This window comes from Brachyhypopomus gauderio, chromosome 4 (genome assembly GCF_052324685.1).
Source record: "Brachyhypopomus gauderio isolate BG-103 chromosome 4, BGAUD_0.2, whole genome shotgun sequence".
Lineage (NCBI taxonomy): Eukaryota > Metazoa > Chordata > Actinopteri > Gymnotiformes > Hypopomidae > Brachyhypopomus > Brachyhypopomus gauderio.
The window spans coordinates 19,862,622-19,889,549 of NC_135214.1; the positions used below are offsets into that span (position 1 = coordinate 19,862,622).

Sequence of the window (26,928 nt, forward strand, 5' to 3'; positions counted from 1 at the left end):
GATCTATCATTTCCAAAATCTCATGCAAGAAGATCACAAAACAAACAAAAAAATACATATACACAAGGACTGGAATGTATTAAACATATCTGTTACGGGCAGGGTGAGCAACTAAAAAGGAAGTGATCACGCTAAGTCTCAGGGAAAAAGGATGGTTTAATTGAAAGTGCGCAAACCAAAAACCCATGAAATAGTTCCAGATTAAGGAAATATTAACCAGCAGTCAACTGGTACAAAGACAAGACATATATAGACGAACAAACGACCCTCAGGTGAGACGGATCACGGGTCCCGCCCATCTGAGGGATGAACATCACATGACCAAAACAGGACAGCTGCCGCTGTAAACGGGGGCAACCGGCAGGGGGCCCCCCCAAAACGTGACCATAGCAGGATGTTGTCTTCAGCCTTGTAATGCCTAGGGTTATAGACCAGTTGTAGGTTCTAAGAGTAGTTATGTTTTTAAAGGTTTTAATTAAAGAAATTAGGTTTGCAAGAAATAGACCAAATAGAAACACAAATAAATGTAAATAAATTTTTACATTTGAATTCTCCTAATTTTTATACCTATTTATTGAATTTTATCTCCAATAATTATTTTCACTTATCTATATTTTCCAATTATTAGTTTAATTGTTATTTTAAGGGACTGTGTTATTTTAGTTTATTAAATAATTTTTTACTTATTAATCCCTAATTATTAATTTTGCCAATAGTCAATATACTATGTAACGTTGAGGGAGGCAGACACGACGAGGCGATTGCGTTGTGACACACACATACGTTTATTAACACACACACTTTCTGCACACACCACCAAGGGGTCCTCAGTGCCTTCCTCTAGGTCTGCCAAGCCCTCCACGCAGCTTGGAAGAACACTCACTCTCTCCTCTCTTCCTCATCTTCTCGAGCATGCACAGGGGAAGGTGCATGATGGCGTTTGCCCTTCTTCTTCCACTTCTTTGCACCAGAGACGTATCCTGGCATTTGGTGGCTCGTCTTTCTGTAACATTGAGGGGGCAGGCACAATGAGGCGAGTGCGTTGTGACACACACACTTTCTGTTAGCGTGAACACCACACATTAACTCACATAGTACACAGAATGTAACCTATAGCTTCAAAGACGAGCACAGGACGCTGCACATTAAATAGACGAACTACATAAACCCGAGTGATCATGAGACGAGCCACAGATGAGACAGATGAACACGCTCACATACAACCACACCCACAGAAAGGAAGGGTTCGGAGCTGTTTCGTGACATGCTAATTGTTGGTTAATGCAATTGTTCTATATTGGCTGTGTTTAAAGCACTTTAGATTTCTAATGTTAACAAATATTCTTGTTATATTTAAATGTAGAATACTATAATAGCTCAATCTCATCTTTGTGAATCACCCAAAATAAGTAAAAGAGAATGTACAAAAATATTACAAATCACATATGCAGCTTTCACTACACTTTACAACTCTCAATGCTTTGACACTAGCGCAAAACATTAACATGGCAGTCCTCCATGTAGGAAAAGAGAAAATTTTCTGTCCAGTGTTCGTACTGGTTCCGCCATACAGCATCTCCACAAATCAAAGTCCTTCCTATTATAGTGATCTGATCTCAGAACAGTTCTTACTCAAAGACTACACTGCACTCGCTGTTGATTCATTCGGTCAAGATTCTTTGAGAACTCATAGGTAGCTCGCCATCTTGGCCCTCATGTAGTGATGAATGTCCGTGTGTGTAGATAAGAAAGGGGGTAAACAAAAAACCTGACCTGTTTTAAAGTGTCATGTTATAAAGATCTCAAATTTACATATGGTCAATTAATTATAAACAAAACATTACGATTCAGATGTACAATCCACAAATGGCATTGTGCATATTTTTTTCACTTTTAAAATGGCAGCTCCATTACACAAAATATATCAAAATATATAAATTAAACCACATCCAAAATTAACTAATATGTTTGCAAATGACAAAATAAACTTCAATATATTTGTTTTAACTAAAGTAAAGCAACCTAATATGTTATTAGCCTGCACTTCTATGTGTACCTCAATACGCTCGCTATGAATTTATAGCTGTCTGATTTTATCGTTTGAAAAGTTTTTAAAACTTACCAATCTTTCTCATTCAGCTTTACAATCTGTCCTAAGGGAGTGAGTCTTTGCCCCAAGTCAATCTATAGAGTCTCACCTATGGTCATGAGCTCTTTGTAGTGACCGAAAGAACGAGAAATGAGTTTTCGGCTGAAATTAGTTTTCTACGCAGGGTGTCTAGGCTCAGCGTTAGAGATAAGGTGAGTAGTACAGTCATCCGGGAGAGGCTCGGTGTAGAGTCGCTGGTCCTCCACGTAGAGATGAGCCAGTTGAGGTGGTTCGGTCCAGATGCATGTCCAACTGGGAGGAGACCCGGGGAAGACCCAGGACATTATAGGAGATTATATTTCTTGGCTGTCCTGTGAATGTCTCAGTATCCCCCCAGAAGAGCTAGAAGAGGTGGCTGGGGAGAGGGAAACCTGGACCTCTTTGATTAGGCTACTGCCCCCACGACCCAGACTGGATAAGTGGATGAGAATGGATGGATGGATGAGCTTTAATTCAAGTGCCTTTATTTGGTGGGAAAAAATCACACATTAAGAAATAAATCTTTTGAATGAAATCAAGTGTGCTACAATTATTTGCACCCCTGGTGTTACTACTTTGTACAACCTCCTTTTGCCAACAAGACAGCACCTAATCTTCTCCTATAACCCTTCTCAAGATGGGAGAATACAGAAAGAGAGATATTTGATCATTCCTCTTACACAACCTCTCTAAATCATCCAGAGTCCTGGGTCTTCTCCTGTGCTCTCTCCTCTTCAGCTCAATCCACAGGGTTTCTATTGGGTTGAGGTTTGCAAACTGAGATGGCCATGAGAGGAGCTTGATTTTGTGCTTTGTGAACTATTTTTGAGTAGATTTGGCCACATGTTTAGGGTCATTATCTTGCTGAAAGACCCAGAGATGACCCATCTTCAACTTTCGGGCAGAGGCCACCAGATTCTGATTAAAAATGTCCTGATATTTCAAAGAGATCATGATCCCATGTGTCCTTACAAGGTTTCTGGGTCCTTTGGAGGAGAAACAGGCCCACAGCATAACCAATCCTCCCCCATACTTAAAAGTGGTGTTTTTCTGCATACTCATTCTTGGTGTTACACCAGTCCCACAAAAAATCCCAGTTAAAATCCCAGTACTGCATGGCAAACTCCACCCATTTGAGTATAACTCAGGAAAGCCTTTCTCTGTTCATGCCTCTCAAACAGCCTGTTTCCAAGAAATTGTTAAAAGTGCTGTTGGGATTTTTTTCTCCTGACCCAGATGGGTCCCAACACTGCCCCGATGAACCGATTGGTTTTGACTGAGTGACCCAAGCAAAGTTGCCAGGTCTCCTTACATCTGTCTAAGTATGTCATCGGGTCCTCATCTTCTTTATGTTTGACACCGGACAAAGCTGCCGTATCAAACGTGTCCTGATTCTGCGATCTCAGATGTCCCCACTAAACACCTCTTATTCTACCAAACGGGGTCTCATCGGCCATATGCCATGTCCCAGCCGCCTGTTCGGCTGTAGACAGCATATTCAAAACTCCCATAGCTTTAAACAACGTCCTTATATCTCCCAAACACAACATATCCCCAGCCATGTACTGTTCAAATTTAGACAGGAAATACTGAACGCCTTTCTTGGGATTGGGTAATTTATCTATCATAGTGTGCAAATCTCTGTGTGTCCACGGTGCGTATGTGTGTGCCTGGCTACTCTCTGGTACTGCTATCAGAGGATAATGACCACCAGTGGTCAACCTACCCTTAGCTTTGGACCGCGTAACCATACCATGCCTGTCATACTGTGCGGGCTCCCTCACCCATTGCTCCGAGTTAGACAGGGTTCGATATTCGTCATCCACGTTTTTTGCTCGTCTGTTCGCGGTACCCTTGTCACTCTCTATTTCCCATTCTAAATTTTCCCCCATCACGATCAATTTATCTCTGCAGTCAGACTCACCTCTATTCTCCCTCTCATCTCTTACAACATGCTTTTCTTGCTGACTTTCTCGCTCCTTCCTCAACTTAGCTTCTTCTTGCCTTATGGCTTTCTCCACATCACAGACCGCTCTCTCAGCTCCAACGTCTGTTCTAGCAGTGTGGGGCCACTCAGACCCATACTCTCAGCCAATCCTGTAAAACTGCTTTGTGACGTGTTGTGAAAAGCGCAATATAAATAAATTTGACTTTGACATTTGCCGTTCAATTCTATGCAATGCATTATTCAACTCTGTTTCTCGAGTTCCCTCGCACACGCATTCTTCAAGTCTCGCCAGTCTTCCCATCATTTCATCCATAGCCACATCTTTAACAACTTCCATTATCACTTGTCTTCCCTCTTCACATTCGTGCTCTCTCAATGATTCTGGACGCTCAGAAGCCGTGCCCATATCAGCGTCGCCCAAATCACTCACTTCTTCCACAGACAAAGGCGCCATCAGCGCTGCACTCAGATGGCGAGGAGCACTGGGATTGCACGTGTTTGAATGTTCTTACATATGACAGATACGTTTCTGCTTTTTCCAGTTGGTTTTTACGCTTCTGTTTTGTCAAAACTCCACTAGTTTCTAATTTTCTTTTCTCTTTATTGATTTGTGTAACCCAGTGCTTCTCTATGTTCCAAATCCACCTTATGCATGCCGCGATCGTCCGGGTCTGGCCACAACCTTTCGGATCGCATTTTCTCAAAACATCTTTTGACATCCACCACCAACCCTTAATATTATCCATGATTCAATTTCAATTTCAAACTACTTATAATTTATCCTTTATTAAAATTTGGGTTTGATTATTATATTGTCGACAGTTATTTCCGCAGATGCAAGTGCTTCTATATACCAACACACAAACAAAACACACGGGCGCGTCCTCTACAGTTCCCAGAACAGTATGCAACCTACCCCAAGAAAAGCAACAACGGGCGTATCCTCCAAAGTTCCCTGAACAACGGGCTACCTACCCCCATTATACTAAATTACTGCAGTTACAGGGCGTCCTCCTATCGACTTTATGAGTTGTAGGGCAATCCTCCTGTCTATATATCGAGTTTGTAACACGTATACAATTTTAATACTAAATTTACAGAGAGTATTTCGCCTCGGTCATTCAGTGACTGAACTTTAATTTAGCTTATGATATAGTAACATCAGCCAATAGGAGAGAATGGCTCCTTACCTTTTCATAGACCGCGCGGTTTTAATTCAGTCACCTCACGGACGAATTGACCTCCTCTTTCATCCTAATTATAGAATTTAACTCCAGTCAAAAACCATCCTCTGCTACCGATTTTTCTCCTGACCCAGATGGGCCCCAACACTGCCCTGATGAACCGATTGGTTTTGACTGAGTGACCCAAGCAAAGTCTTGACACCAAAAGTTCTTTTAGATCAATTTATATGAAATATAAATGAGTACAAAATAGCCAAAGTATACGTGGTACAAACTCTCCAGTGCACTGGTGCTAGTTGCCTAGAACTCTACCTAACCCAAGTGGATCTCAGCAGCGTCCAAGCAAAAAAAGCCCCGTGCTGGGCGATGTCCTCCCTTTCATACCCTTTCTCTCTAGGTTTCGGTAACTCCCCCACCCTCGCTGCTCTCCATCGAAACCCACCTGCTCCTCTCTAATTGTCTGCCTGCTTATCTAAAAACTGATTGCCTTCCATCTTGCACTGAGAGAGCTCATCCTGTTCTTCTCAAGGCCACTGTGTCCTCTTCCCTTCTGCTCTTCCACAGTCTTTCAGGCATCTTGTTTATTTCTCCCACATCCTACACTGCAAGTTGCTGCTTCTGTGTGCACTATGATACCAACTTTATGATAACACTTTATTGTCTCTAAGGGCGTACTCACACTAGGCACGGTTTGCTCGTTCCGTGCTGGGGCCCGGTTATCCCCCCTCCCCACTCCCCCTCTGGCCTGCACTACACTCGCTTCAGCAACCCGGCCCGAGCACGCTTACGTCATCACAACGCTGCTTTATTTGGAAAAAAAGCGCGCTCGCACAACACTATGGAGTTCACGATTCTCTTTTTATTGTATTTTTGGAGTCGTTTTGGGAGTGTAGAAACACGGTGCAAGCACAGATTTATCGATAATTTAACACAACGATTGTCTGCTAATCGCTTTGCCGCTATGACTGTTTAACGTGAGCATCGCATCACTGACGTCATGTTTGAGTTCCAGCGAAATGAACCAATCACACGAGGCACCAAGCGGGCCCGGGCACGGATAGCGCTCACACTAGAAGCGAACCGTGCCCGAGTCCACATGAATCGTGCCCTGGCCCACCTCTTCAAGCGGGCCCGAGCACAGTTAACTGATCCGGGCCCGGGCACGGTTGGAGCGCTCACACTAGCCAAACGAACCGTGCTTCGGCAGGCAACCGTGCCCGGCCCGGATCACAGAGCCTAGTGTGAGTACGCCCTAAGAGACTCCTACATGCTAAGCAGTTAATTAATAATAAAATGCTAGTAAAACATTAGGTTTTGCTTCATCTTTAAGTTTCTGTTTTTTCCTACAGTGCCAATAATTGTGGAACAGGTTATTTCATGGGAAATATTTATTTCTTAGTCAGAAGTCTTTTTTTCACTTGAGTTGAAGGTTGCCTTTTGTCTATATTTTTTCTACATTTGGGTGCCAATAATTATGGAGGGTGCTGTATATGTATGTGTAAGTATGTTTTCCCAATATATAGCTATTAAATTGTTACTGTATGCATGTCTTGTGGTCACAGTTAACAAGCACTTGCTTCCCTGTTGTGGTGAAGATGGGCCATGCTCACTCTGGCATGGGAAAGGTAAGAATCTAGCCTTTGTTTCCTTATTTGTTTCCTATGACACTTGTAGACAAATTCTTATTATAATAATAATTATTATTACTATTAGCAGTAGTAGAGACTTGTGACAGTACTGGCTAGATGGCTGTTAAATTGTATTTTCATCTCAAAATGTTTGTGTCATAGGTCAAAGTGGAAAACCAATATGATTTCCAAGATATTGCCAGCGTGGTGGCCTTGACTAAGACTTATGCTACTTCTGAGCCTTTCATTGATGCCAAGTATGATGTTCGTATCCAGAAAATCGGTGACAATTACAAAGCTTACATGTAAGTAACTATATAATATTATATGTGTAAAGTGCTTTATTTAATACTTTATTTATTAAAATATTTATTTAAATCAAAACTTGTTTATAACAATTACAAATGTTTCTACGCAAATATAATAATTATAATAGGAATACAATGCCATCAGTTTTACTCATACATGGCATAATATGACATGGAGAAAAGGAAAAATAAAATGAAAAGGAAAAATATTACTGACGCTGCCGAGTGAGCCAGACATAAACAAAGGCAGAGTGCACAATACAACTGTGAATAGTGTAGAGTGCACAATACAACTGTAAATAGTGAAGAGTGCACAATACAACTGTAAATAGTGCAGAGTGCACAATACAACTGTGAATAGTGCAGAGTGCACAATACAACTGTAAATAGTGAAGAGTGCACAATACAACTGTGAATAGTGAAGAGTGCACAATACAACTGTGAATAGTGAAGAGTGCACAATACAACTGTAAATAGTGCAGAGTGCACAATACAACTGTGAATAGTGCAGAGTGCACAATACAACTGTAAATAGTGCAGAGTGCACAATACAACTGTGAATAGTGAAGAGTGCACAATACAACTGTGAATAGTGCAGAGTGCACAATACAACTGTGAATAGTGAAGAGTGCACAATACAACTGTGAATAGTGCAGAGTGCACAGTACAACTGTAAATAGTGCAGAGTGCACAATACAACTGTGAATAGTGCAGAGTGCACAGAACAACTGTGAATAGTGCAGAGTGCACAATACAACTGTGAATAGTGCAGAGTGCACAATACAACTGTAAATAGTGCAGGCTACAGCACTTTAGCTCTTTAGACATTTAACATACAAGCAGTACACGTTTTCAAAACAACAACTGACAAACAATGACGGTGAGACACACACACACACACACACACACACACACACACACACACACACACACACACACACACGGAAGACAAGAAGCAACACCTGCAGTACATTACCAAAAGACGAGAGACGCAGATAACTAACACACACCACATGGGACATATGCAAAAGTACATAAATGGACATTTAAACTCCTAAACTCCTATCAAAGTAGTGGCATCCTCCACTTCTAATGATGTATGTACATAAGGTAGCCTATGAGCTGCATGATGTATGTATGTATGTATGTGTGTAAGTACAGTATGTAAGTGTGTGTGTGTGTGTGTATGTCTATGAGCTGCACGATGTAAGTGCAGGAATGAACATGGCAGCAACTCGATGCATGTGAACATGGACAAGACAATCTACTGCAATTTAAACCGGGTGTGAGGTGTAGCCCCGCCCTCTACCCCTGTGTGAGGTGTAGCCCCACCCTCTACCCCTGTGTGAGGTGTAGCCCCGCCCTCTACCCCTGTGTTGTGGGATGAACAGCACATGGAGCATGAAAACAAGGACATGACTGACAGGTGGGGGTGGGACGTAACACCTGGACAGTGTGCCAGCCACCTGTAGCTGCCAAAGCAGATGTCCGCTGCTTATCTCATTCTTTCAATGAGATGCATTGCAGCTATCCAAATGATTAATGTGATGTGATGTGTGCAGCACTAGTCCAAGGTAGTTAGTAGGCAAAATATAACAAACAATGTAAAAAAATAAAAATCTAAAACACAAGACAAGCTGACAGCCTACTGTCATACTGGTCACATTTGTAGGGAGAGGAAACAGGAGAGAGGAGGAAGCACCATTTGACAGGGATGGATTAGTTCAGATAAATGACATTGTCAAGTTGCACCATAACAGCTCCATATTGAGATTGGAGATGCTGGTGGTGCTAACCCAGGATCTGTCTGTGAGCAGCTGGAGCATCAACACAACTTACTATCTGCATAGGTTGGCAAAGTGAAGTGGAGTCGTGGGATAGATTAGATGGTTTAACATAAGTTGGGTCAAAATGAAAGCTAAGGTAATTCACAGGAATACAGGAATGACTTGGGTAAGAAAATACAAGACAATCAGAGAAACCAGGTGTAAGGTCAAGAGGTATTAATACAAAGGTAAATCAGAAGAATCAAGACAAGCTATGATGTACAGCAGTACAGGGTGGAGAATGATAAATATATCTTCAACAACTGGAAGAAAACAAAGAGAGAGATTCAACATAACTGAGCTGAAGGGGATTAGAGACATAGACTGAGCAAGCATGTGAAATTTACCAAAACAAGAGTAGGAGCTTCATCTGCTTTTCCACATCTCAGAATGACTGTTCTGCTCAAACTACATGAGCTTTCTCTACCTGAAGCTACATGACCTAGAGGAGAGACTGTTGCCAAAATCCCTGATGCTTAGAGAAATAGCCTAGACATTTAAGCACAATGCCCTCCTGTTTTCAGTGTTTAATCGCTTTTGGACTTGCATCAAGTAAGCATTTGTAAAGGAAATAGTAAGAAAGAAGTCATTTCTGCACCCAGGACCCAAAATGTTTCATCTAGCATCAATTTGTAAGTGTTACAGTCCTTAGTTTTATATGGCTCGAACGTCCAACATAAAAGGACGCAACATAAGTAAACCAAGACACAACGACAGTAGTTCTGCGTTAGTCCAACATTGTTATATTTTAAATTCACTCCAATCCCCATATAAGCAACTTGGGAGTACAACATTTGGATGGGCTTGTGCCCAAATAATAAACAAAACAATCTAGTCGTCCCACTAACTTCCCTAATAAGAAAGAAACAAAATAAACACAACTTCCCTAACTCCCTATACTCTCACAAAAACAGGAGAAAGGAAGATTCAAATAGGCACCCACACCAACAAAATACAAACTAAATAACAACGAAATAAGTAAATGAAGACTCATACAAACTCTGACCCAACTAGTTAAGACTAACAGCTCGTCGCATGTGCACACCACATGTATCAATATTAGTAGCCACTCGTAAGGAGCAATTAAACACCCATTTATCTCTAAGCGCCAAAACATTTAATAACTACTCCAATCGGATTTACCCGAAAATCTACTAACACAGATACAGCTCAAAACCCTACTGGGCAGCAGCTTGGAAAAGAGGACCACCATAACAGGAGCAGGAACTCTTTAAAAAGGGCATCTAATTTTGGAGGTAACCAATCTCGTCACCAAATCGGCACATGTCCTCCATCTCGTCTTCTTACACTGCCCTCTAGTGGACAGCCTGTAAACTGCTAGCACAAAAACAAAATGTCCAGGCACGTAAGTGAGTAACAAACATTTGTGATAGTGAGCTAGCCAGCTAATAAAATATGTTTGATTGAACAGGAGGACGTCTATCTCTGGAAACTGGAAGACAAACACAGGATCTGCCATGCTGGAACAGGTGGCCATGTCTGAAAGGTGAGACTCCCCTGCTAAAAGGCTGATCTCTCAAAACACTATATTTCATATTTCTAAAATGTTATATATATGTATATATTATATAATGTTTATATATATATATATATATATATATATATATATATATTGAATTGAGTTGAACAACTGGGAATGTTTTGATTTGGCATATTGGAACTATGTAGAGCTTTGATGTGCATTGTAATCTCATCTTCTAAGAAGTGCACACTATCTGGTTTGATGCATTCTTTACAAAGGGACCATATGTATTGGTTTTTTATGCCTATAGGTATCGTAAGTGGGTAGACTGGTGCTCTGATGTTTTTGGAGGCCTGGATATATGTGCTGTTGAAGCATTACATGGCAAAGATGGGAGAGATCACATCATTGAAGTAAGAGGCTGCACACAAGAAAACATATGTCTTTAGAAAGAGAGACAGTGTGTGTTGTATCTGTAAACATATGTCTTTAGAAAGAGAGACAGTGTGTGTTGTATCTGTAAACATATGTCTTTAGAAAGAGAGACAGTATGTGTTGTATCTGTAAACATTTTTCTAAGTTCTTGTATGTGCATGGTTGTGTGCCAGGTGGTGGGATGTTCTATGCCTTTGATTGGAGATCAACAGGAAGAGGATCGAACTCTGATTGCTGACCTGGTTGTGTCAAAAATTAACCAGACTGTCCCAAAAACTTCAGTTGCCTCTCCAGTCCCCTCTCAGGTTATAAGAGAATCACACATAATCCTTTTGCAACCTTCATTCTTGTAATGTTCGAACTGGGTGGGCGGGGTGCAAGTGCAGGAGCTTGATGGTTTTATTTGAGAAACTAAACAAACAACCAAACACAATACGAAAAACCAGGCATAGGGAAAACGTACACAAATACACTGAACAAACAGGAACTCAAACAAGAGTTCCATCACTGGGATGTATATGTATAACTGGCTTCAGTGGTTCATTGTTTTTCAGTGAACAAATGTATGTTTTGAATGTTAACCATTGTCTTGTCTCTCAGATTGTACTTAGTCTTTTAACACATCTGATACTTAGGCCCAGGTGTACTGGACTGCATGATTTTGCACACTCAGTTTGAACTTTGGAGGTAATGCAGTGGAGTAGCTTGTACGAATGAAGACTATAAGTGATGATTATAAGTTTTGTTTTGGAATTATGTGTTAAATCAGTCTTAGTTAGAATTTTCAGTGAATCCTCAGTCAGGTTATTAGTTTTTTTATATATTGCAGTTTAAAGAGAACATTCCCACTCTTAGTAATGTTTTCTAATAGCTAATAACTGATATGATCCCTTTCTCTCTCTTTGTTGTGCCTGTATCTGTGAGTTTTAGGCTTCAGCACAAAAAGCTGTTTCACCTCAAGCCAGCTCTCAATTCAAAGTTCCACAAGCCCACCAGCGTGTCCCTCCACAAGGTCAATAATTAGAATTATGCAGAGGTTGGACTAGAGTGCTGTGAATTGGCATTTTTAGCAATGAGTGGTGTCTCTGTAAGACAAAAACTACCCATAACTGTACATAAACAATGTGTTCTCATATGCATATGTCATAAAGTAGATGGTGAATATATGTTTAATCTTTTTTAATAAGATTATGTCAATTTTGTCAGGATGGATTTTGCCAGTTCGTATCAGTAAAGGTTCTCACTAATGTTCTTAGGTGGGCCACAGCTGGCAGCTGCTGGTTCCTCTGACCACCAAGGACCTCTTTCTCAGCAGCGTCCGTCTCCTCAGGGACAACCACCTTGCCAGTCCCAGACTGCATCCAGTCCTAATTCACAGAATTCTCCAGCCCAGCAGACCAAACAGCCCAACCCTGTCCAGCAACGACTACCAGGCCAGGGGCCTCCTGGCCAGCAGAAGGTCCCCACATCCCAAGGCTCTTCACTGCGTAGCTCTGGTGGTTCTCCTCAGAATCCCCAACAAGGACCCATTCAACAGCAGCAGTTGCAACAAAGGCCACAACCAGGTGGTCAGGGCCCCAAACCTGCAGGAAGTCAACCCCAGCAGAGGCCTCCACAGCCAAAGCAAGGCCAGCCAATGAGGCAGCCCACCCAGGGAGGCCCTCAGCAAGGCCAGCCAATGAGGCAGCCCACCCAGGGAGGCCCTCAGCAAGGCCAGCAGCAAAGAGGGATGCAGCAATGTAGTTCCAGACCCCCTACCACCCAGCAGCCACGACCACAAGGGGGACAGGGTGGACCTGGGGGGGCGCGGCCACCAGTGCAGCAAAAACCACAACCTCCACAAAAGCCCAGTCCTGATCACCCAGCCCTGAGCGGGTCCCCACAGCTCAAGTAAGAGTGCCTGTCTGTAGCTCTGCTCTGGGCCAACATTTAAATGCATGAATGCCATCTGAAGATGATGCTGAACACAGCCACCATATATTAAAAACATGGTAGAAGAATGCAGAGTAGTAACTTCATGGGAATATGCCAACAGCCTGCATGCGAAAATGTTTTTAGTCATGCACCAGATTTTTTTTAAGGAAGAGAATGCATTTATTTCTAAAATGCAACATTGCACTTTACACATTTCACTCTTATAGTTCTATATTTCACTCTCTTATAGTCGCTTATACTTCTAAAGTGAGCATCATTTAATATTCACCATTATTCCTCAATGAACCCCCTGAGAATTAAAACAAATGCAAACCACAGAAGCATTATCATTTTTGGTAGCTTTATTTAGATGGATTTGAAAAATAGGTATTTCCACTTGGGACAATGATTGAGGAATACTCTCAGTGAATAAATGATGACTAACAAAAACCATGCATGCTGTTACAATGGGATTTCATTACCCATAATGCAAACAATACACCACTGTACAATCATCTCCATGGGTTTGCTGCATGACTTTAATAGCCTCTTCCTTTCCTTTATTACCATTCTTCCTCTCTCTTTAGCAAATCCCAGTCTCTTACAAATACATTCAACATTCCAGAAACACCAGTGGCTCCACGCTCAACTCTTAGTCAGGATGAGGTGAAGGCTGAGACCATCCGCAACCTGAGAAAATCCTTCGCAAGCCTCTTCTCAGTGGAGTAGAGTCAACATAGATGTACACCGCCTCAACACGCAGTCACTCCCAGAACAGGCTGTGGAACAGAAAGACAATTATAAAGATGTTTAGGTTGGTATGTACAGTCATATATTTACACCTCATTTGCTTAAATACATCTGCACACTTGCATCAGAAGGTCCTCACATAAATGAGGATCTGAGACACATAGCTACATTCAGTACACACAAAGGACCAATGATATCACTGTCATGTATTTTTTGCATGGATCAGTCAGAAGTCCATATGCACTGTAACATTTTAGTACAAGTTGCTGTCTGTTAAAATTAAGCATTACAACATCCTATACAGAGAAACTTTGCAACAAGTTAAAATAATAATACACATCACCTGTGTCTCCCAGATTCCTTTGCAGTTTATCTTCTGACTATACAAACACAGGAACACAGCAATATCATTGATTATTCTGACATCATTTAAATGCTTTATAGTTTTAAAAGTACTCTATGCTGCCATATCATATTTTTGGCAAACTTAAAAGCTGAATTTCAGATCATGTTAAAAACTATACATCTCCAAGTACTTTAAGTACAGTAGGGGCATCATCTAATAGAAATACTATGTTAATGTGACCAAAAGATTCAGTGCTGAAAAAAAATGTTTGACACTTTCTATGTATGAGCAGTTTGGGTTCTCTGGTAAGCCATTGTAGCAATGTTAAACTAAATGCAGTGTTTAAGGTGTGTGGACAGGCTTTTGTCAAGTGTCAAACTAACTCTGCCGCTGTAAACACTACTAATGTTTTTGAAACTGCATGTTGAAGAAGATGTAGTCTCACACAGCAGCCCTTCCTGTCCTTGCGTTTGTACCCGTTAGTCTGCATAGATAAAGTAGGTGTAGTTAAGTGTTTAATTTTTGTGACCAAACTGTAGCTGCCTTCTCTTGTCCCTTGTCCTGAAATAAACAAATAGTAAAACATCAATTTAATCCCTAAAATGTGGTGAACATGCCTTAGAAAGACAAACTCACTCTTATTCAAACGCATACATCTCAGGGATGTCCTAGAGAGAAACACAATAATAAAGTGTCTATGATCTGGTCTTCCAATCCAATAGTTCAGATATCACTGACTGATGGCCTTGATGGAATTAAAGAGTACACGTCTACATATTTGGAGGTCATGAAGAACATTAATGCTTTGTCTAATTTCTTGCAACTACGTTTGTATGTAAACACTGTAATACTTGAGAAAACGTATGGTTTAAAGCTCAGGATGGTTGAAGCATCTACAATGTATGTCTCAACAGAACATTGCACAGTGTTACACAAACTTAACATATGTCATTCTGAGTGCCTGGACCTGTGTTTGAGATTAGACAGTGTCTTAAGTGCTCGTCTATCTTATGGGGCCATGGTCAAAGGATGCAACAGCCAAGGAACGCCACCATTCTTGTAATGTATGTTTTTACAGATTGAAACAACACCCTGCAAAATAAACTACAAGAGGATGTACTATCTATCCTGTCACTTTAACAGCATTACTCAATTTTCTCAGATAGCTCCCTTGATTCTGCAACTGAAACTCATGTGGTAGGCCAAGGCCACGTCTTCCGTAAGTGGACAGTGAACACCCCAGTGAGGTCACATCCCAGAACACACCCAGTCCCTTCTCTGCTTCCACCAGCCTGTTGTGTATCCATGATGATTCATTGTGCCAGTGGTGCATTAATTGCTTGTAAATGTTGTACCGTAATCTGTCATAACCAAATATGTGTTGTACAGATTGTGACAAATAATGCAAATGAGTTTTCTTTTTTTAATGTGTTTGTCAGGTTCTTGTTGAAGTCTGGTTAGAAAGACTTAGGTATGTGAAATCACTTTCCCTCTTTTAGTTTTGACAGCACTTTGTTTTTTAATGATTTGCATCACTCAAATTTTAGGCTCTTTTGCAGTTTGAATTATGTTCATGTAAATATGAAACTGAATTATTTGGATATTACATCAGTGTTTTAGATCAAATTCTAATAATATAGGTCTGTGTCCTATAAACAAAGATAAGTGAGCAAGTTTAAAGATGGCTTGGAAGGGCATATACTGATGCATTGTGTTCATCAGAATCACGTGATCAACTTGTGCCTCGTTATTTGTATAATATTTTAATGCTTGTGATCCAAAACATTTATGTGTCTTGATATTTGTTTGTCCATCAGCTAATAGAATTATTCATTTTAAAGTGCATATAACATATGGTGTTGTCTGTTATTAAAGTATATTTATTCAGAGTTGTTAAATTTTATGGGATGGTTTATGCTGTATTGACTGGAATTTCTGTGAAATATATTGTCTACTGATGCCTGCCAGTTAAAGTAAGATATATATGAAACAATTTAATAAAGAGATAAAGAGATTCTACTGAATCTATTTAAAATGGCAAATATAAACATTGTCTGCTAGGCCCACTCATGCAACTTTGATGTTATCAATGTAGCTTAATAAATGTGTGAAATGACTATGCTAACAAAGTGTGCAAATGTTCAATAAAGCAATTAAGCAATCAAGTGCTGAATTTACTTTGGTTGTGTACAAGGAAAAAAATAGAGTGTTTGGGCATCATACTGCAGTCTAGGGTGACAGCTTTAGTTTAAAAAGTTGTGGATTCCATGCATGTGCCATTAGCATCTTGAGTGCTGCTGATAAATCAACATGAGAAGCAAAGAAAGGTAATTCCTAGTAAAGGTCATTCCTAGTAAAGGTCATTCCTAGTAAAGGTAATTCCTAGTAAAGCAAACTGACAAGATGCAAACTATATCAATATGCTAGATATACACAATATTGCCAAAACTATTCGCTCACACATCCAAATTATTGGAATCAGGTGTTCCAATCACTTCCATGGCCATGGGTGTATAACATTGTATAAAAGCACCTAGGCATGCATACTGTTTTTACAAACATTTGTGAAAGAATGGGTCGCTCTCACGAGCTCAGTGAATTCCAGCATGGAACTGTGATAGGATGCCACCTGTGCAACAAATCCAGTCGTGAAATTTCCTTGCTCCTAAATATTCAACAGTCAGCTTTCAGCTGTATTATACGAAGAAGGAAGTGTTTGGGAACGACAGCAACTCAGTCACGAAGTGATAGACAGCTTAAACGGAGCGGGGTCAGCAGATGCTGAAGTGCATAGTGTGAAGAGGTCGCCAACTTTCTGCAGAGTCAATCACTACAGACATCCAAACTTCAACTGAACTGTGCAGAGAGCTTCAGAGAATGGGTTTCCATGGTCGAGCAGCTGCATCCAAGCCATACATCACAGTGCAATGCACAGCGTCAGATACAGTGGTGTAAAGCACGTTGCCACTGGACTCTAGAGCAGTGGAGGCGTGTTCTCTGGTGTGACGTATCGCATTTCTCCAACTGGCAATCTGATGGACAAGTCTGGGTTTGGCAGTTGCTATGAGAATGATACTTGTCTGACTGTATTGCGCCAAGTGTAAATTTTGGAGGAGGGGGTATTATGGTGTGGGGTTGTTTTTCAGGAGCTGGGATGGGCCCTTAGTTCCAGTGAAAGTAACTTGTGAATGCTTCAGCATTCCAAGACATTTTGGACAATTCCATGCTCCCAACTTTGCGGGAACAGTTTGGAGCTGGCCCCTCCATCTTTCAACATGCCTCTGATTATGAACTCTTTTACCAAAAATGAAACATACTCTGTCAGTACCATGAGTAGAGAACATAAAAAAAAAAAAAAAAATTATAACATTTACTTGCCTGTATCTCACCTTAAACCAGGCATTAGGTTACTTTGTGTTTCCTCCTGGTGCTGGTCCCAAGCCCAGATAGATGGTGAGGGTTGTGTCAGGAAGGGCATCCGGCATAAAACTTGTGCCAAAAGGAGCTACATTGTGTCTTTATGGATATGGAGGCATATGATAGGGTGCATATGATAGGGCTGCCACAAATGATGATTTTCATAGCTGACTAATCACCAATTGTAACGTATTGAACAGGCAGAGAGGGATCCAAATGCGGAAGAACGCCGCTTTTATTGAAATGAGACGCTGGTACAAAAACAGGCAGGTGAATCACGAGTACTAGGATCAGTAGTAACAGCGTTTTCTTAGCGTGGTCAGAACGGTCCAGGGTCATACCGGGGGAGCAGAAGTCAGGAGGTACAGAGGGACTAGGCAGGAGGCAAGGTCGGGGACGCAAGCGAGGGTCAGAACACAGGAGAGCAGAGAGGTAATAGAAAGGCTTGGTATGCGGCATGAGTCGGCAATACTTCGCGACTGAGATGTGCTGGTGAAGTGCTTAAGTAAGACTGAAGGGGGCGTGGTAATGAGGGGCAGGTGAGGCTGATTAAGGAAGATCAGGTGGCATTCCTGACACCAATTAATTTTTATGATTAGTCGACTAATCGGATCATATGTTAATTGAATATAAAACATACAGCTTATCGCACTAGAATGCAGCTGCTATTATATAACCATCATTAGATTTCAGCTATATGCTAACTAAAAATTTTAACAATTTATATCATAGTTCATTAAACCTTTAATGAAATATGCAGCTTGTTGCAACAAACAATTATTAAAATAAGGATAAGGCACCAGCTTAAACACAAAAATAAATACATTAAATTAGGTAGGTACCTGAAACTAAGGAATTATTCACAAAAATAAAAGTTTTGGTCTCACTGACGTTACAGAAAACACATGAATGCGTGCTAAGGCTAATGAAACAAATCACCATCGCTAATGTTAACTCTTACAGCTATCAAGATGAGTAAGTACTAAGTTAATGCTCTGTTTATGCGAATTTTAGCAGCTAACTAGCAATTTAGATAACCAAGATGACAGTCCCTCTTCATCAGTGTCACAATCAGCCTCAATATGCTTCAGGTGCTCGTACATCGTGGTTGTGCTGCCGTGGAAGGCAAGTTCTGCCTTGCAGATATTGTATTGTATGCGTTTCTCTTTCATTTTCTTAAAGTGATCCCACACTTTGAGTTCTGTAACCAGGTAGCCACGATACCAGAGCCTGTTTAACGTCCTGGGATGTCATTTCCACTACTGCGCATGTGTGTCAAGGACAGAAAGGATGATGCAGCAGTGGAAACTGCCGCAGCAGTTTGGGGAGAAAAACAAAGAAAAAAAGTAAAAAAAAACGAAACAAAAAAACCCCATGACGCATCGACTATTAAATTATTCGTTGACTATTTTAATAGTTGACACAATCGTGACTAGTCGACTAATCATGGCAGCCTTAGTGCCAAGAGAGGAGCTGTGAGACTGTATGAGGAAGTCAGGTGTGGCTGAAAGGTATGTGAGGGTGGTACAGGACAGGTATGAGGATAGTGAGACAGTGGTGAGGTGTGCAGTTGGAGTCAAAGTCAAATTTATTTATATAGCCCTTTTCACAACACATGTTACAAAGCAGCTTTACAATCGTATGGGTCCAGATCCCTAATGAGCAAGCCAAAGGTGACAGTAGCAAGGAAAAACTCCCTATGATGGTGGGGATTAGGAAGAAACCTCGGGAGGACCAAGACTCAAAGGGCAACCCATCCTCCATTGGGTGGCCCATTAGCACAAGTCCGTTGTGTGCAGAATGGTTCTACAGTTAGTTAAGGTCCTTGTTCCCCGGTCAAGTAGTCACAGTCCCTTCGGTGTAGATGGTGAGCCTCAGGTACGAGCTAGCATCAGCACGTCCTCTTGCGGAAATGGCACATCCAACCCCCAGGTGCTTGTACGTGCTTGCATGCAATCGTCTTGGGTAGAACCATGTAAAAAGATATAAAATACAGACTGAGTGTGTGGACATCAATTTAATCCATCATTGAATTAAAAGTACATACCTTACATGCCAGTGATTAGCATGTGGCTCTGGCAGGCTAATCTATAGCAGCATAACTAAAGGGTGGGGTTTGGAAGTGACCACAGTCATAAGGGCTCACTGAGACATTGCTTTCCAGTCAAGTCATTGTCACAACTGAGTGATGCCATGACACAGCTGGATGACAGCATCAACATCTCAGATTACCAGAAATCTCAACGTCTGGGGGCCCCTGAGCCCCACACCTTACAAGGGGAATATTAACTGAAGTCTAACTAAAGTCTAGATTGAAAGATTGGAACTGTGTCAGAATCTCGGCTTTGAACTGGAAGGCTAATCCATAATTGAGGGGCTTTAAAGGAGAAAGCTGTAGTCTTACATATTTTTGGAACTAGGAGAAGTCCAGCATTTTAGGAGCGCAAAAGGCGAGATGGGTTGTAGTAAGCAATGAGTTCACTCAGATATTGTGGGGCAAGATCATTTAACACCTTATAGGTTAACAGAAGAATTTTTAATTAAGTTAGATATTTAATCGGAAGCCAGTGTAATGCCGCGAGAGTGGGACCAATATGATCACATTTTCTAGCCTTAGTCAGGACTCTAGCTGCAGCATTTTGAACAATTTGTAGCTTCTTTATGGACTGTTTAGAGCAGGAGTGGCCAACTGCATGCGGCTCCCCAGCCAGTCCGCGGGCTCACCTGCACTATCGGGGCGGCACACTGCTACATTTTCGTGGTGCACGGTTTGTTTACAAGCCTAGCGAGCCACTAATACTTTAAAAACGCCCCCCCCCGCTCAACAAATTACACTCGCCACCTCCCCCCCCGCTCAACAATCTACACTCGCCCATTGTTACGACTCGTGTTCTTGCAGAATCCCCTGTAATATCCCATCATGCCTAAGAATCGCCGCAGTTCTCAGCGGGTAGTAAGACGAGGAAAGTCCAGAATCGCTTTTACTTTCTGAACAAGTGGACACACATGACCTTGGCTGACTTGCAGTCCTAAGTAAGTGACAGTTGCCCGTGCAACTGCGGGTCAGCGGCACTTGCCAGTACCCCTTCAGCAAGTCCAGCTTGGTTACAAAACGAGGCAAGGGGAAAGAATTGGTCACCGTTACTGCATTCAAACGCCTGTAATCCGTGCATAATCTAAAACTGCCGTCAGGCTTCGGAACCAGAAAACACCGAGAACTCCATGGGTTTTTGCTAGGGATAGCTAATCCGTGCTCAAGTAAATATGATACCTCATTTCGAAGAATTTCTCTTTTCTGGGCGTTCACCCTGTATGGATGTTGCTTGAGTGGGATCTCCCGCGTCACCTTGATCTCATGCGCTAGTTCTGCAGTACGTGTAGGCACATCACCAAAGACGGAAGGAAACTCCTTAATTACCGCGATTAATTCGGCTCTCTGTCCTTCTGTAAGAACATGCAACATAGACGGTTTACTCTGCTCCAGAGCTTGCAACAGCCGCGAATTAACAAGACGCTCAACCATATTGGTTGTCGATGTGTCTGTGTACAGTAACAACTCTTCGTGATCCCCTTCAACCGTAGCCACCACGGCTACCTCCTTCACCACCTCGGGTGTTCTGGGGATCACAACTGGTTCCGCTACCGCAACGTGAAACGGTTTAAGCATATTGACGTGACAAACGCGAAATCGCCATTTTCTATCGGGCATATCTATTAAATAGTCTGTTTTGCTCAACCGCTTCTTTATCCGATAGGGACCCATAAAACGGGAGGACAAGCTCGCCCCTTTAACAGGTAGTAACACTAGCACTTACATTCCTGCTGTAAATTCTCGCGACACAGCTTTCATGTCATACCGGGACTTCATTGCCACTTGCGACTTAACATGTCCGCTGCAAACGTACAGGCTTTATGCCACCTCTCACGGAACGTGCTGGCATAATCCAACACATTAATCAGTGCACTCGGCGTTGTCGATAACAAAGCATCACACAATAGTTTCAAGGGACCCCTAACGACGTGTCCGAACACCAATTGTGCCGGACTAAACCGTAATGACTCTTGTACTGCTTCTCTAGACGCGAAAAGCACGAACGGTACACCCTCATCCCAGTCCGCTATTCAGACAGTATGCTTTTAGCATGGTTTTCAGTGACTGGTGGAATCGCTCCAAAGCTCCCTGTGATTGAGGATGGTAAGGGCTGGATGTCCTATGCTGGACACCCAGATCCCGAATCACTTTCTGAAAAACTCTAGACATGAAGTCCCTTGATCAGTCTGTATAACCCGCGGAAGACCGAACGTGGTAAAAAACTTTGTGAAGGCTTTAAGCACAGTCACAGCTGTTATTCGTCTCAAGGGAATCGCTTCCGGGAATCGAGTTGTCATACACATCATCGTTAACAGATATTGATTGCCGGCCTTTGTTTTAGGCAAAGTACAAAAATATTGTATCGAAAGGCTCCCCCACAACAGGAATGGGGCGTAGAGGAGCAGGGGGAATCACCTGGTTCGGTTTTCCCACCTTCTGGTATGTTTCGCAACTAGAGCAATACTCCTTCACATCAGTTTTCAAACCAGACCAAAAGAAATTCTGAAGGACCCGACAATAAGTCTTCCGAATGCCCATATGACCGGATCAAGGAACATCGTGCGCTATCTGTAATACTAAACGCAGAAAAACCAGCGGAACAACAATCTGTACTATAGTCTCGTAATCAGTTCCCTGGGCCGTGCACTTACGCATTAACATGCCATCTTCCAGAAAATATTGAACGCCTCTTCGTCCCAACATTGAACACACTCGAACCGCGTCATAACACACTTGCTAACTTTTATCGGTTTTCTGTGCCTCAATCAGCTGTTCTCTTGTCACGTGTCACTCACCTGAAAATCCCATAGCCATATCAGTCAACTGTTTGGTTTTCGAAACATCCCCAATGTCCAGGTGCGCCATAAAAGAGTCCCCAAGAGCGATATCCCCCTCTTGTTGTTTCTTCCGCTCCTGTGACCGCGTAACGACACAAGCAGCAAACACGTCAGGGTGACTGACGGCGAGATCATCTTATTGGCAGAGACTGACTACATTGCCACCAGCCACGTCATTCCCAAGCATAACATCCACTCCTTTGAGAGGCAACTCCGATCGAACACCAACCTTAATTCTGCCTATAACCAAACCTGACCGTAAATACACACAATACAACAGTATCTGGACATACGACAAATCCAAGCCCTGACAAAGGGCATAAGATCCAGTAAATGTCTGGTCAGACAAAGGCAAAACACTTTCCCGTACCAATGACAAGGATGCTCCCGTATCATGCAAAATTACGACCTCGTTTGCAGATTGGTCTCCCTCTCCTACCGATAACGTGCCTGAAGACAAAAATGGTTTGTATCAGCCCCCACTCTGAGGTGCGTCTTCGGAGGTTGACAACACTCCCACAGATTTAACGTGTAATTTCTCTTGACGCTCATGTTTCCGCCTCAAAACCGGACAATCAGCCACCACATGGCCCTGTTTGTGACAATAATAACATTCAACATGAGCGGCAGGGCCTGCACTATTCCCCCGTTTATGCGGATCTGGTTTGGGCCTCTGCTCCACAGGTACAGGTCTCATGGTGGACCGAGGCACAAACAGAGGCCGATGTGTCAGTACAAACTCATTCGCCAACACAGCAGCATGATTTACGGTAGTGGCTTTACACTCATTTAAATGCACCACCACCGGTGCAGGAAGACAATCTTTAAACTCTTCCAACAACACGAGTTCGCGTAACGAATCTAAACTGCTCATGTGGCTGGCCACCAACCATTTCGCAAACAACTGAGCTTTCTTCCTAGCGAACTCCACATAAGTCTGGGAGTCCGATTTCCTACAAGACCTAAATCGTTGTCGATACGCCTCAGGGACTAGTTCGTAAGCTCGCAGAATGGCCATCTTAACCACATCGTAATCCATACTTTCCTGTAAGGATAAGGCGGAATACACTTCTTGAGCCTTCCCAACCAGCTTACTTTGCAACAAGAGCGTCCACAAACCCTTCGGCCAGCTAAGTTATGTAGCTATTCTTTCGAACAGAGAAAAATAGGTATCAACTTCTGCCTCATGAAACGATGGCACCAACGCACTGTTTTGTTACCTGAAAATCCGAAGTGTCTTGAGACGCAGAAACAGGCGGCTCTTGTCTCTGCTGAGCGCGTTCTTGTCACTCCATCTCTAATCGCGCCACCCTTACACGCACATGCGCATCCTCTCGAGAACCTGTTCCCGTGTACGGAAAAGCCGGGTCAAACCGTGGTAGCGTGGCTTTGCTACCCTGAGCCTCGTTACTCTCCAGTTTTTCCTCGCTTTTCACCAGAACCGGAGGTCCCGCCCCCCGTGACGCGCAAGCACTCCCTCTGTGGTGAGAAGAGGGAGTTCTTGTAATGATACGTGCAGCTGAATTCTGAACCAGCTGAAGTTTGTGAAGTGATTTATGTGGTAGACCAAAAAGAAGGGAATTACAGTAATTTATGCGGGATGTAACAAGGCTGTGGACCAGAATAGCAGTAGTGTGGGAGGAAAGAGAAGGCCTTAAACGATTGATATTTCTAAGGTGAAAGTAAGCAGATCTGGTAATATTGTTGATGTGTGACTGAAGTGATAAGGTACTATCCAGGATGACACCCAAACTCTTTATCTGAGCAGAGGGAAAGACAGAACAATTATCAATGGTGAGAGAAAAACTGTTAGCTTTGGATAGATTGGATTTAGTGCCAACAAGTAAAACCTCAGTTTTATCACCATTTAATTTGAGGAAGTTGAGAGAGAGCCATGTTTATATTTCAGCTAAACAATCTGTAAGGAAGGGCAGAGGAAGATTGGAAGTAGGCTTACTTGAGAGATAGAGCTGTCCCAGCTGGCACACGACCGACCTTCAACGTTGAAATGTGGTTGAAATATAGTTGAAATAGTGTCTGTTGTTGTTTCAACGTTGAAACAACGTTGGATCAACATTTAATGTTAAATGGTTGCGCAAACGTTGAACTATTAATGGTGAATCAACATAATATCTTCAACCTGCCTTTGTATTACCATTTCAAGTTCAAAAAACACAATACAATAAAAAAGTACAAACAAATCTTTGGCATTGGCTGAGGGTTTTGAAAGAGGTATTAATTATTATTATTATTATTATTATTATTAATATTAATAATAATATAATTTTTATTTGTTTATTAATTCGTCCAAAAACGTCATCAAAAACAGGCATGTATTAACCAAGAAGACAACATCAGGCAATGAAACAGTTTGAAATGTTTTGAGGCAGAAACAAAACTTCGCAATGACAAATCAACAAGTTTAAAAATAGAGTAGGGCAGGGCAGTCGTGGCCTGGTGGCTAGGGAACTGGTCTTGTGACCAGAGGGTCGTGGGTTCGATTCCCAGACTTGAGGCCATGACTGAGGTACCTGATTGTGTGGTGGTTCTCCGAGAAGAAATTTACAGAGAGAAAAAAAAATTTAATTGTAAAAATATAGTTGTTTTTTTCCTCTCTCCCATTTTGAGCATCATGAACGTGAGTTGTGTGGCTTATTCAAGGTTGAATGTATGATGTTGAAACAATGTTGGCATATCAACGTTGATTCACCTTTCAAAATCGACACAAAATCCAACGTTGATTTAACCATCACCTTCGACGTTGATTCAACGTTGAAATGCCTGCTGGGGTGTGTCATCCGCGTAACAGTGAAAGTTGATATGATATTTACGGAAGATGTTACCAAGGGGGAGAAGATAGATTATGAAAAGAAGGGGGCCTAGGACAGAACCCTGAGGCACACCAGAAATTACAGGAGAAGGTTGAGAAGTGAAGGTTTTGAGCTGAATAAACTGTGTGCAGTTTGACAGATATTATTTGAACCATTGTAACGGTGTGTCAGTTATGCCGATGGAAGACAGTCTATGAAGAAGAGTGGAGTGACAGACAGTATCGAAAGCAGCGCTCAGATCTAAAAGAATAAGAATAGAAATTGACCGGAATCAGCTGTGCAGAGGAGATCATTGGTGACTTTAACAAGTGCTGTTTCTGTGCTGTGAGAGGAATGGAAACCAGACAGAAATTTTTCATAAAGATCATTGTGTGACAGATATGAGTGAAGCTGAGCTGTTACAACTTTCTCAAGTAATTTTGAAATGGATGGGAGATTGGAGATAGGGCATAGGTTATTAAAATCGGTAGGATCAGCACCACGCTTTTTAAAAATTGGGTTAATAGCTGTAGTTTTCAAAGCCGCTGGTACAGTCCCAGTTGTGAGAGAAGAGTGAATGATTGCAGTAATAAGAGGAAGCAGGGAAGGAAGACAGGATTTTACCAGTTTAGTGGGAAGAGGCTCCAGTGAGCAGGTAGATGGCTTAGCCTTACTAATAAGATCATAGAGTTCTGAGGTAGGAGGAAGAGAGAAAGATGAAAAGGATGTAGAAGAAAGTAAGGAAAAATTAAAATAATTAGGGATAGTCAATGTAGTAGATGGAGATTCGAAAGACTTGTAAATCTTCTTAATTTTCTCATTGAAAAATGACATAAGAGAATTGCAGAAAAAAGTAGAACAGAGATACGATGGAAGAGAGTCCGGAGCTTGCACAGTTTTTTTTATAAAATGCATCTAGTGTCATTCAAATTATCTAGTGTCTCCATTCATAGAAATAATTAATCCAGTATAGAAGTCTGATTTAGCCTGTGATAGTGAGTCCTTATAGTGAAGCATATGGTCCTTATACATGTCCTTATGAACGGATAAACCAGTTTTGTGAAACAATTGCTCATATTGTCGTCCCTTGGTTTTCAAGAGACGAAGCTCAGGTGTAAACCATGGGGCTGAGCGTGAGAAGTGAACCATACGCGTTTTAAACGGGGCGAGAGATTCCAGAATGGCCTGAAGACCAGTGTTATATGATGACATTAGTTCATCAGGGAACATTTGTTGTTGGAAATCCAAGTGGTAGATTATACTGGAGGACAGAGAGACAGAATCAATATCCTTAATATTACGGAAGGTGATGAGACGGGGAAGCTTCGTGATGAAGAGAGACAAATTGACATTAAAGGAGATGAGAGAGTGGTCAGATATAGCTAGCTCTTCAACCGAATGGTCAAAAGGAGTGACACCAGAGCAGCAAACGAGGTCAAGAATGTGACCTTTACAGTGTGTGGGAACGTCAATAAATTGTTCCTGTTGCTCCCCAGACATGATATAAAGTCTTTGGTGAGGGGATTGTTAGTGCTGTCCATATGAATATTAAAATCGCCCATAACTATAATAGCAGGTGAGAGAGTGATCAGATGAGTTAGCAGCGCAGCGAATTCCTGAAGAAAGTCTTTGTTACCTTTAGGAGGACGGTAGATGTTCACAATGATGGTAGGTGTGGAACCAGCAAGTTGACAGACCAGGGACTCAAAGGAGGCGAAGACAGGCGCAGACACCGGAGAGATTTTTCGGTCCTCCTGGTGAAATATCGCAAAACCTCCTCCTCGGCCAGAGTCATGTGGTTTACAGATGTAAACATATCCAG

At 42.0% G+C, this 26,928-nt stretch overlaps 1 protein-coding gene across 3 annotated transcripts in view; it reads left to right on the top strand.

The window, feature by feature from the left end:
- The window catches only part of syn1 (synapsin I), a 28,669-nt gene extending 12,560 nt beyond the window's left edge, over positions 1 to 16,109 (top strand). For 2 of the 3 annotated variants that reach the window (XM_077002962.1, XM_077002963.1), the window contains 8 exons: positions 6,823 to 6,885; positions 7,051 to 7,193; positions 10,455 to 10,529; positions 10,816 to 10,918; positions 11,114 to 11,245; positions 11,871 to 11,952; positions 12,197 to 12,830; positions 13,442 to 16,109. In XM_077002962.1, the coding sequence (XP_076859077.1) occupies positions 6,823 to 6,885; positions 7,051 to 7,193; positions 10,455 to 10,529; positions 10,816 to 10,918; positions 11,114 to 11,245; positions 11,871 to 11,952; positions 12,197 to 12,830; positions 13,442 to 13,583 (1,374 nt within the window). In that variant the 3' untranslated portion in view covers positions 13,584 to 16,109. The remainder of the gene's footprint in view (positions 1 to 6,822; positions 6,886 to 7,050; positions 7,194 to 10,454; positions 10,530 to 10,815; positions 10,919 to 11,113; positions 11,246 to 11,870; positions 11,953 to 12,196; positions 12,831 to 13,441) is intronic. The other variant, XM_077002964.1, reaches the window with a different exon arrangement.
- Positions 16,110 to 26,928: the final 10,819 nt, after the last annotated feature.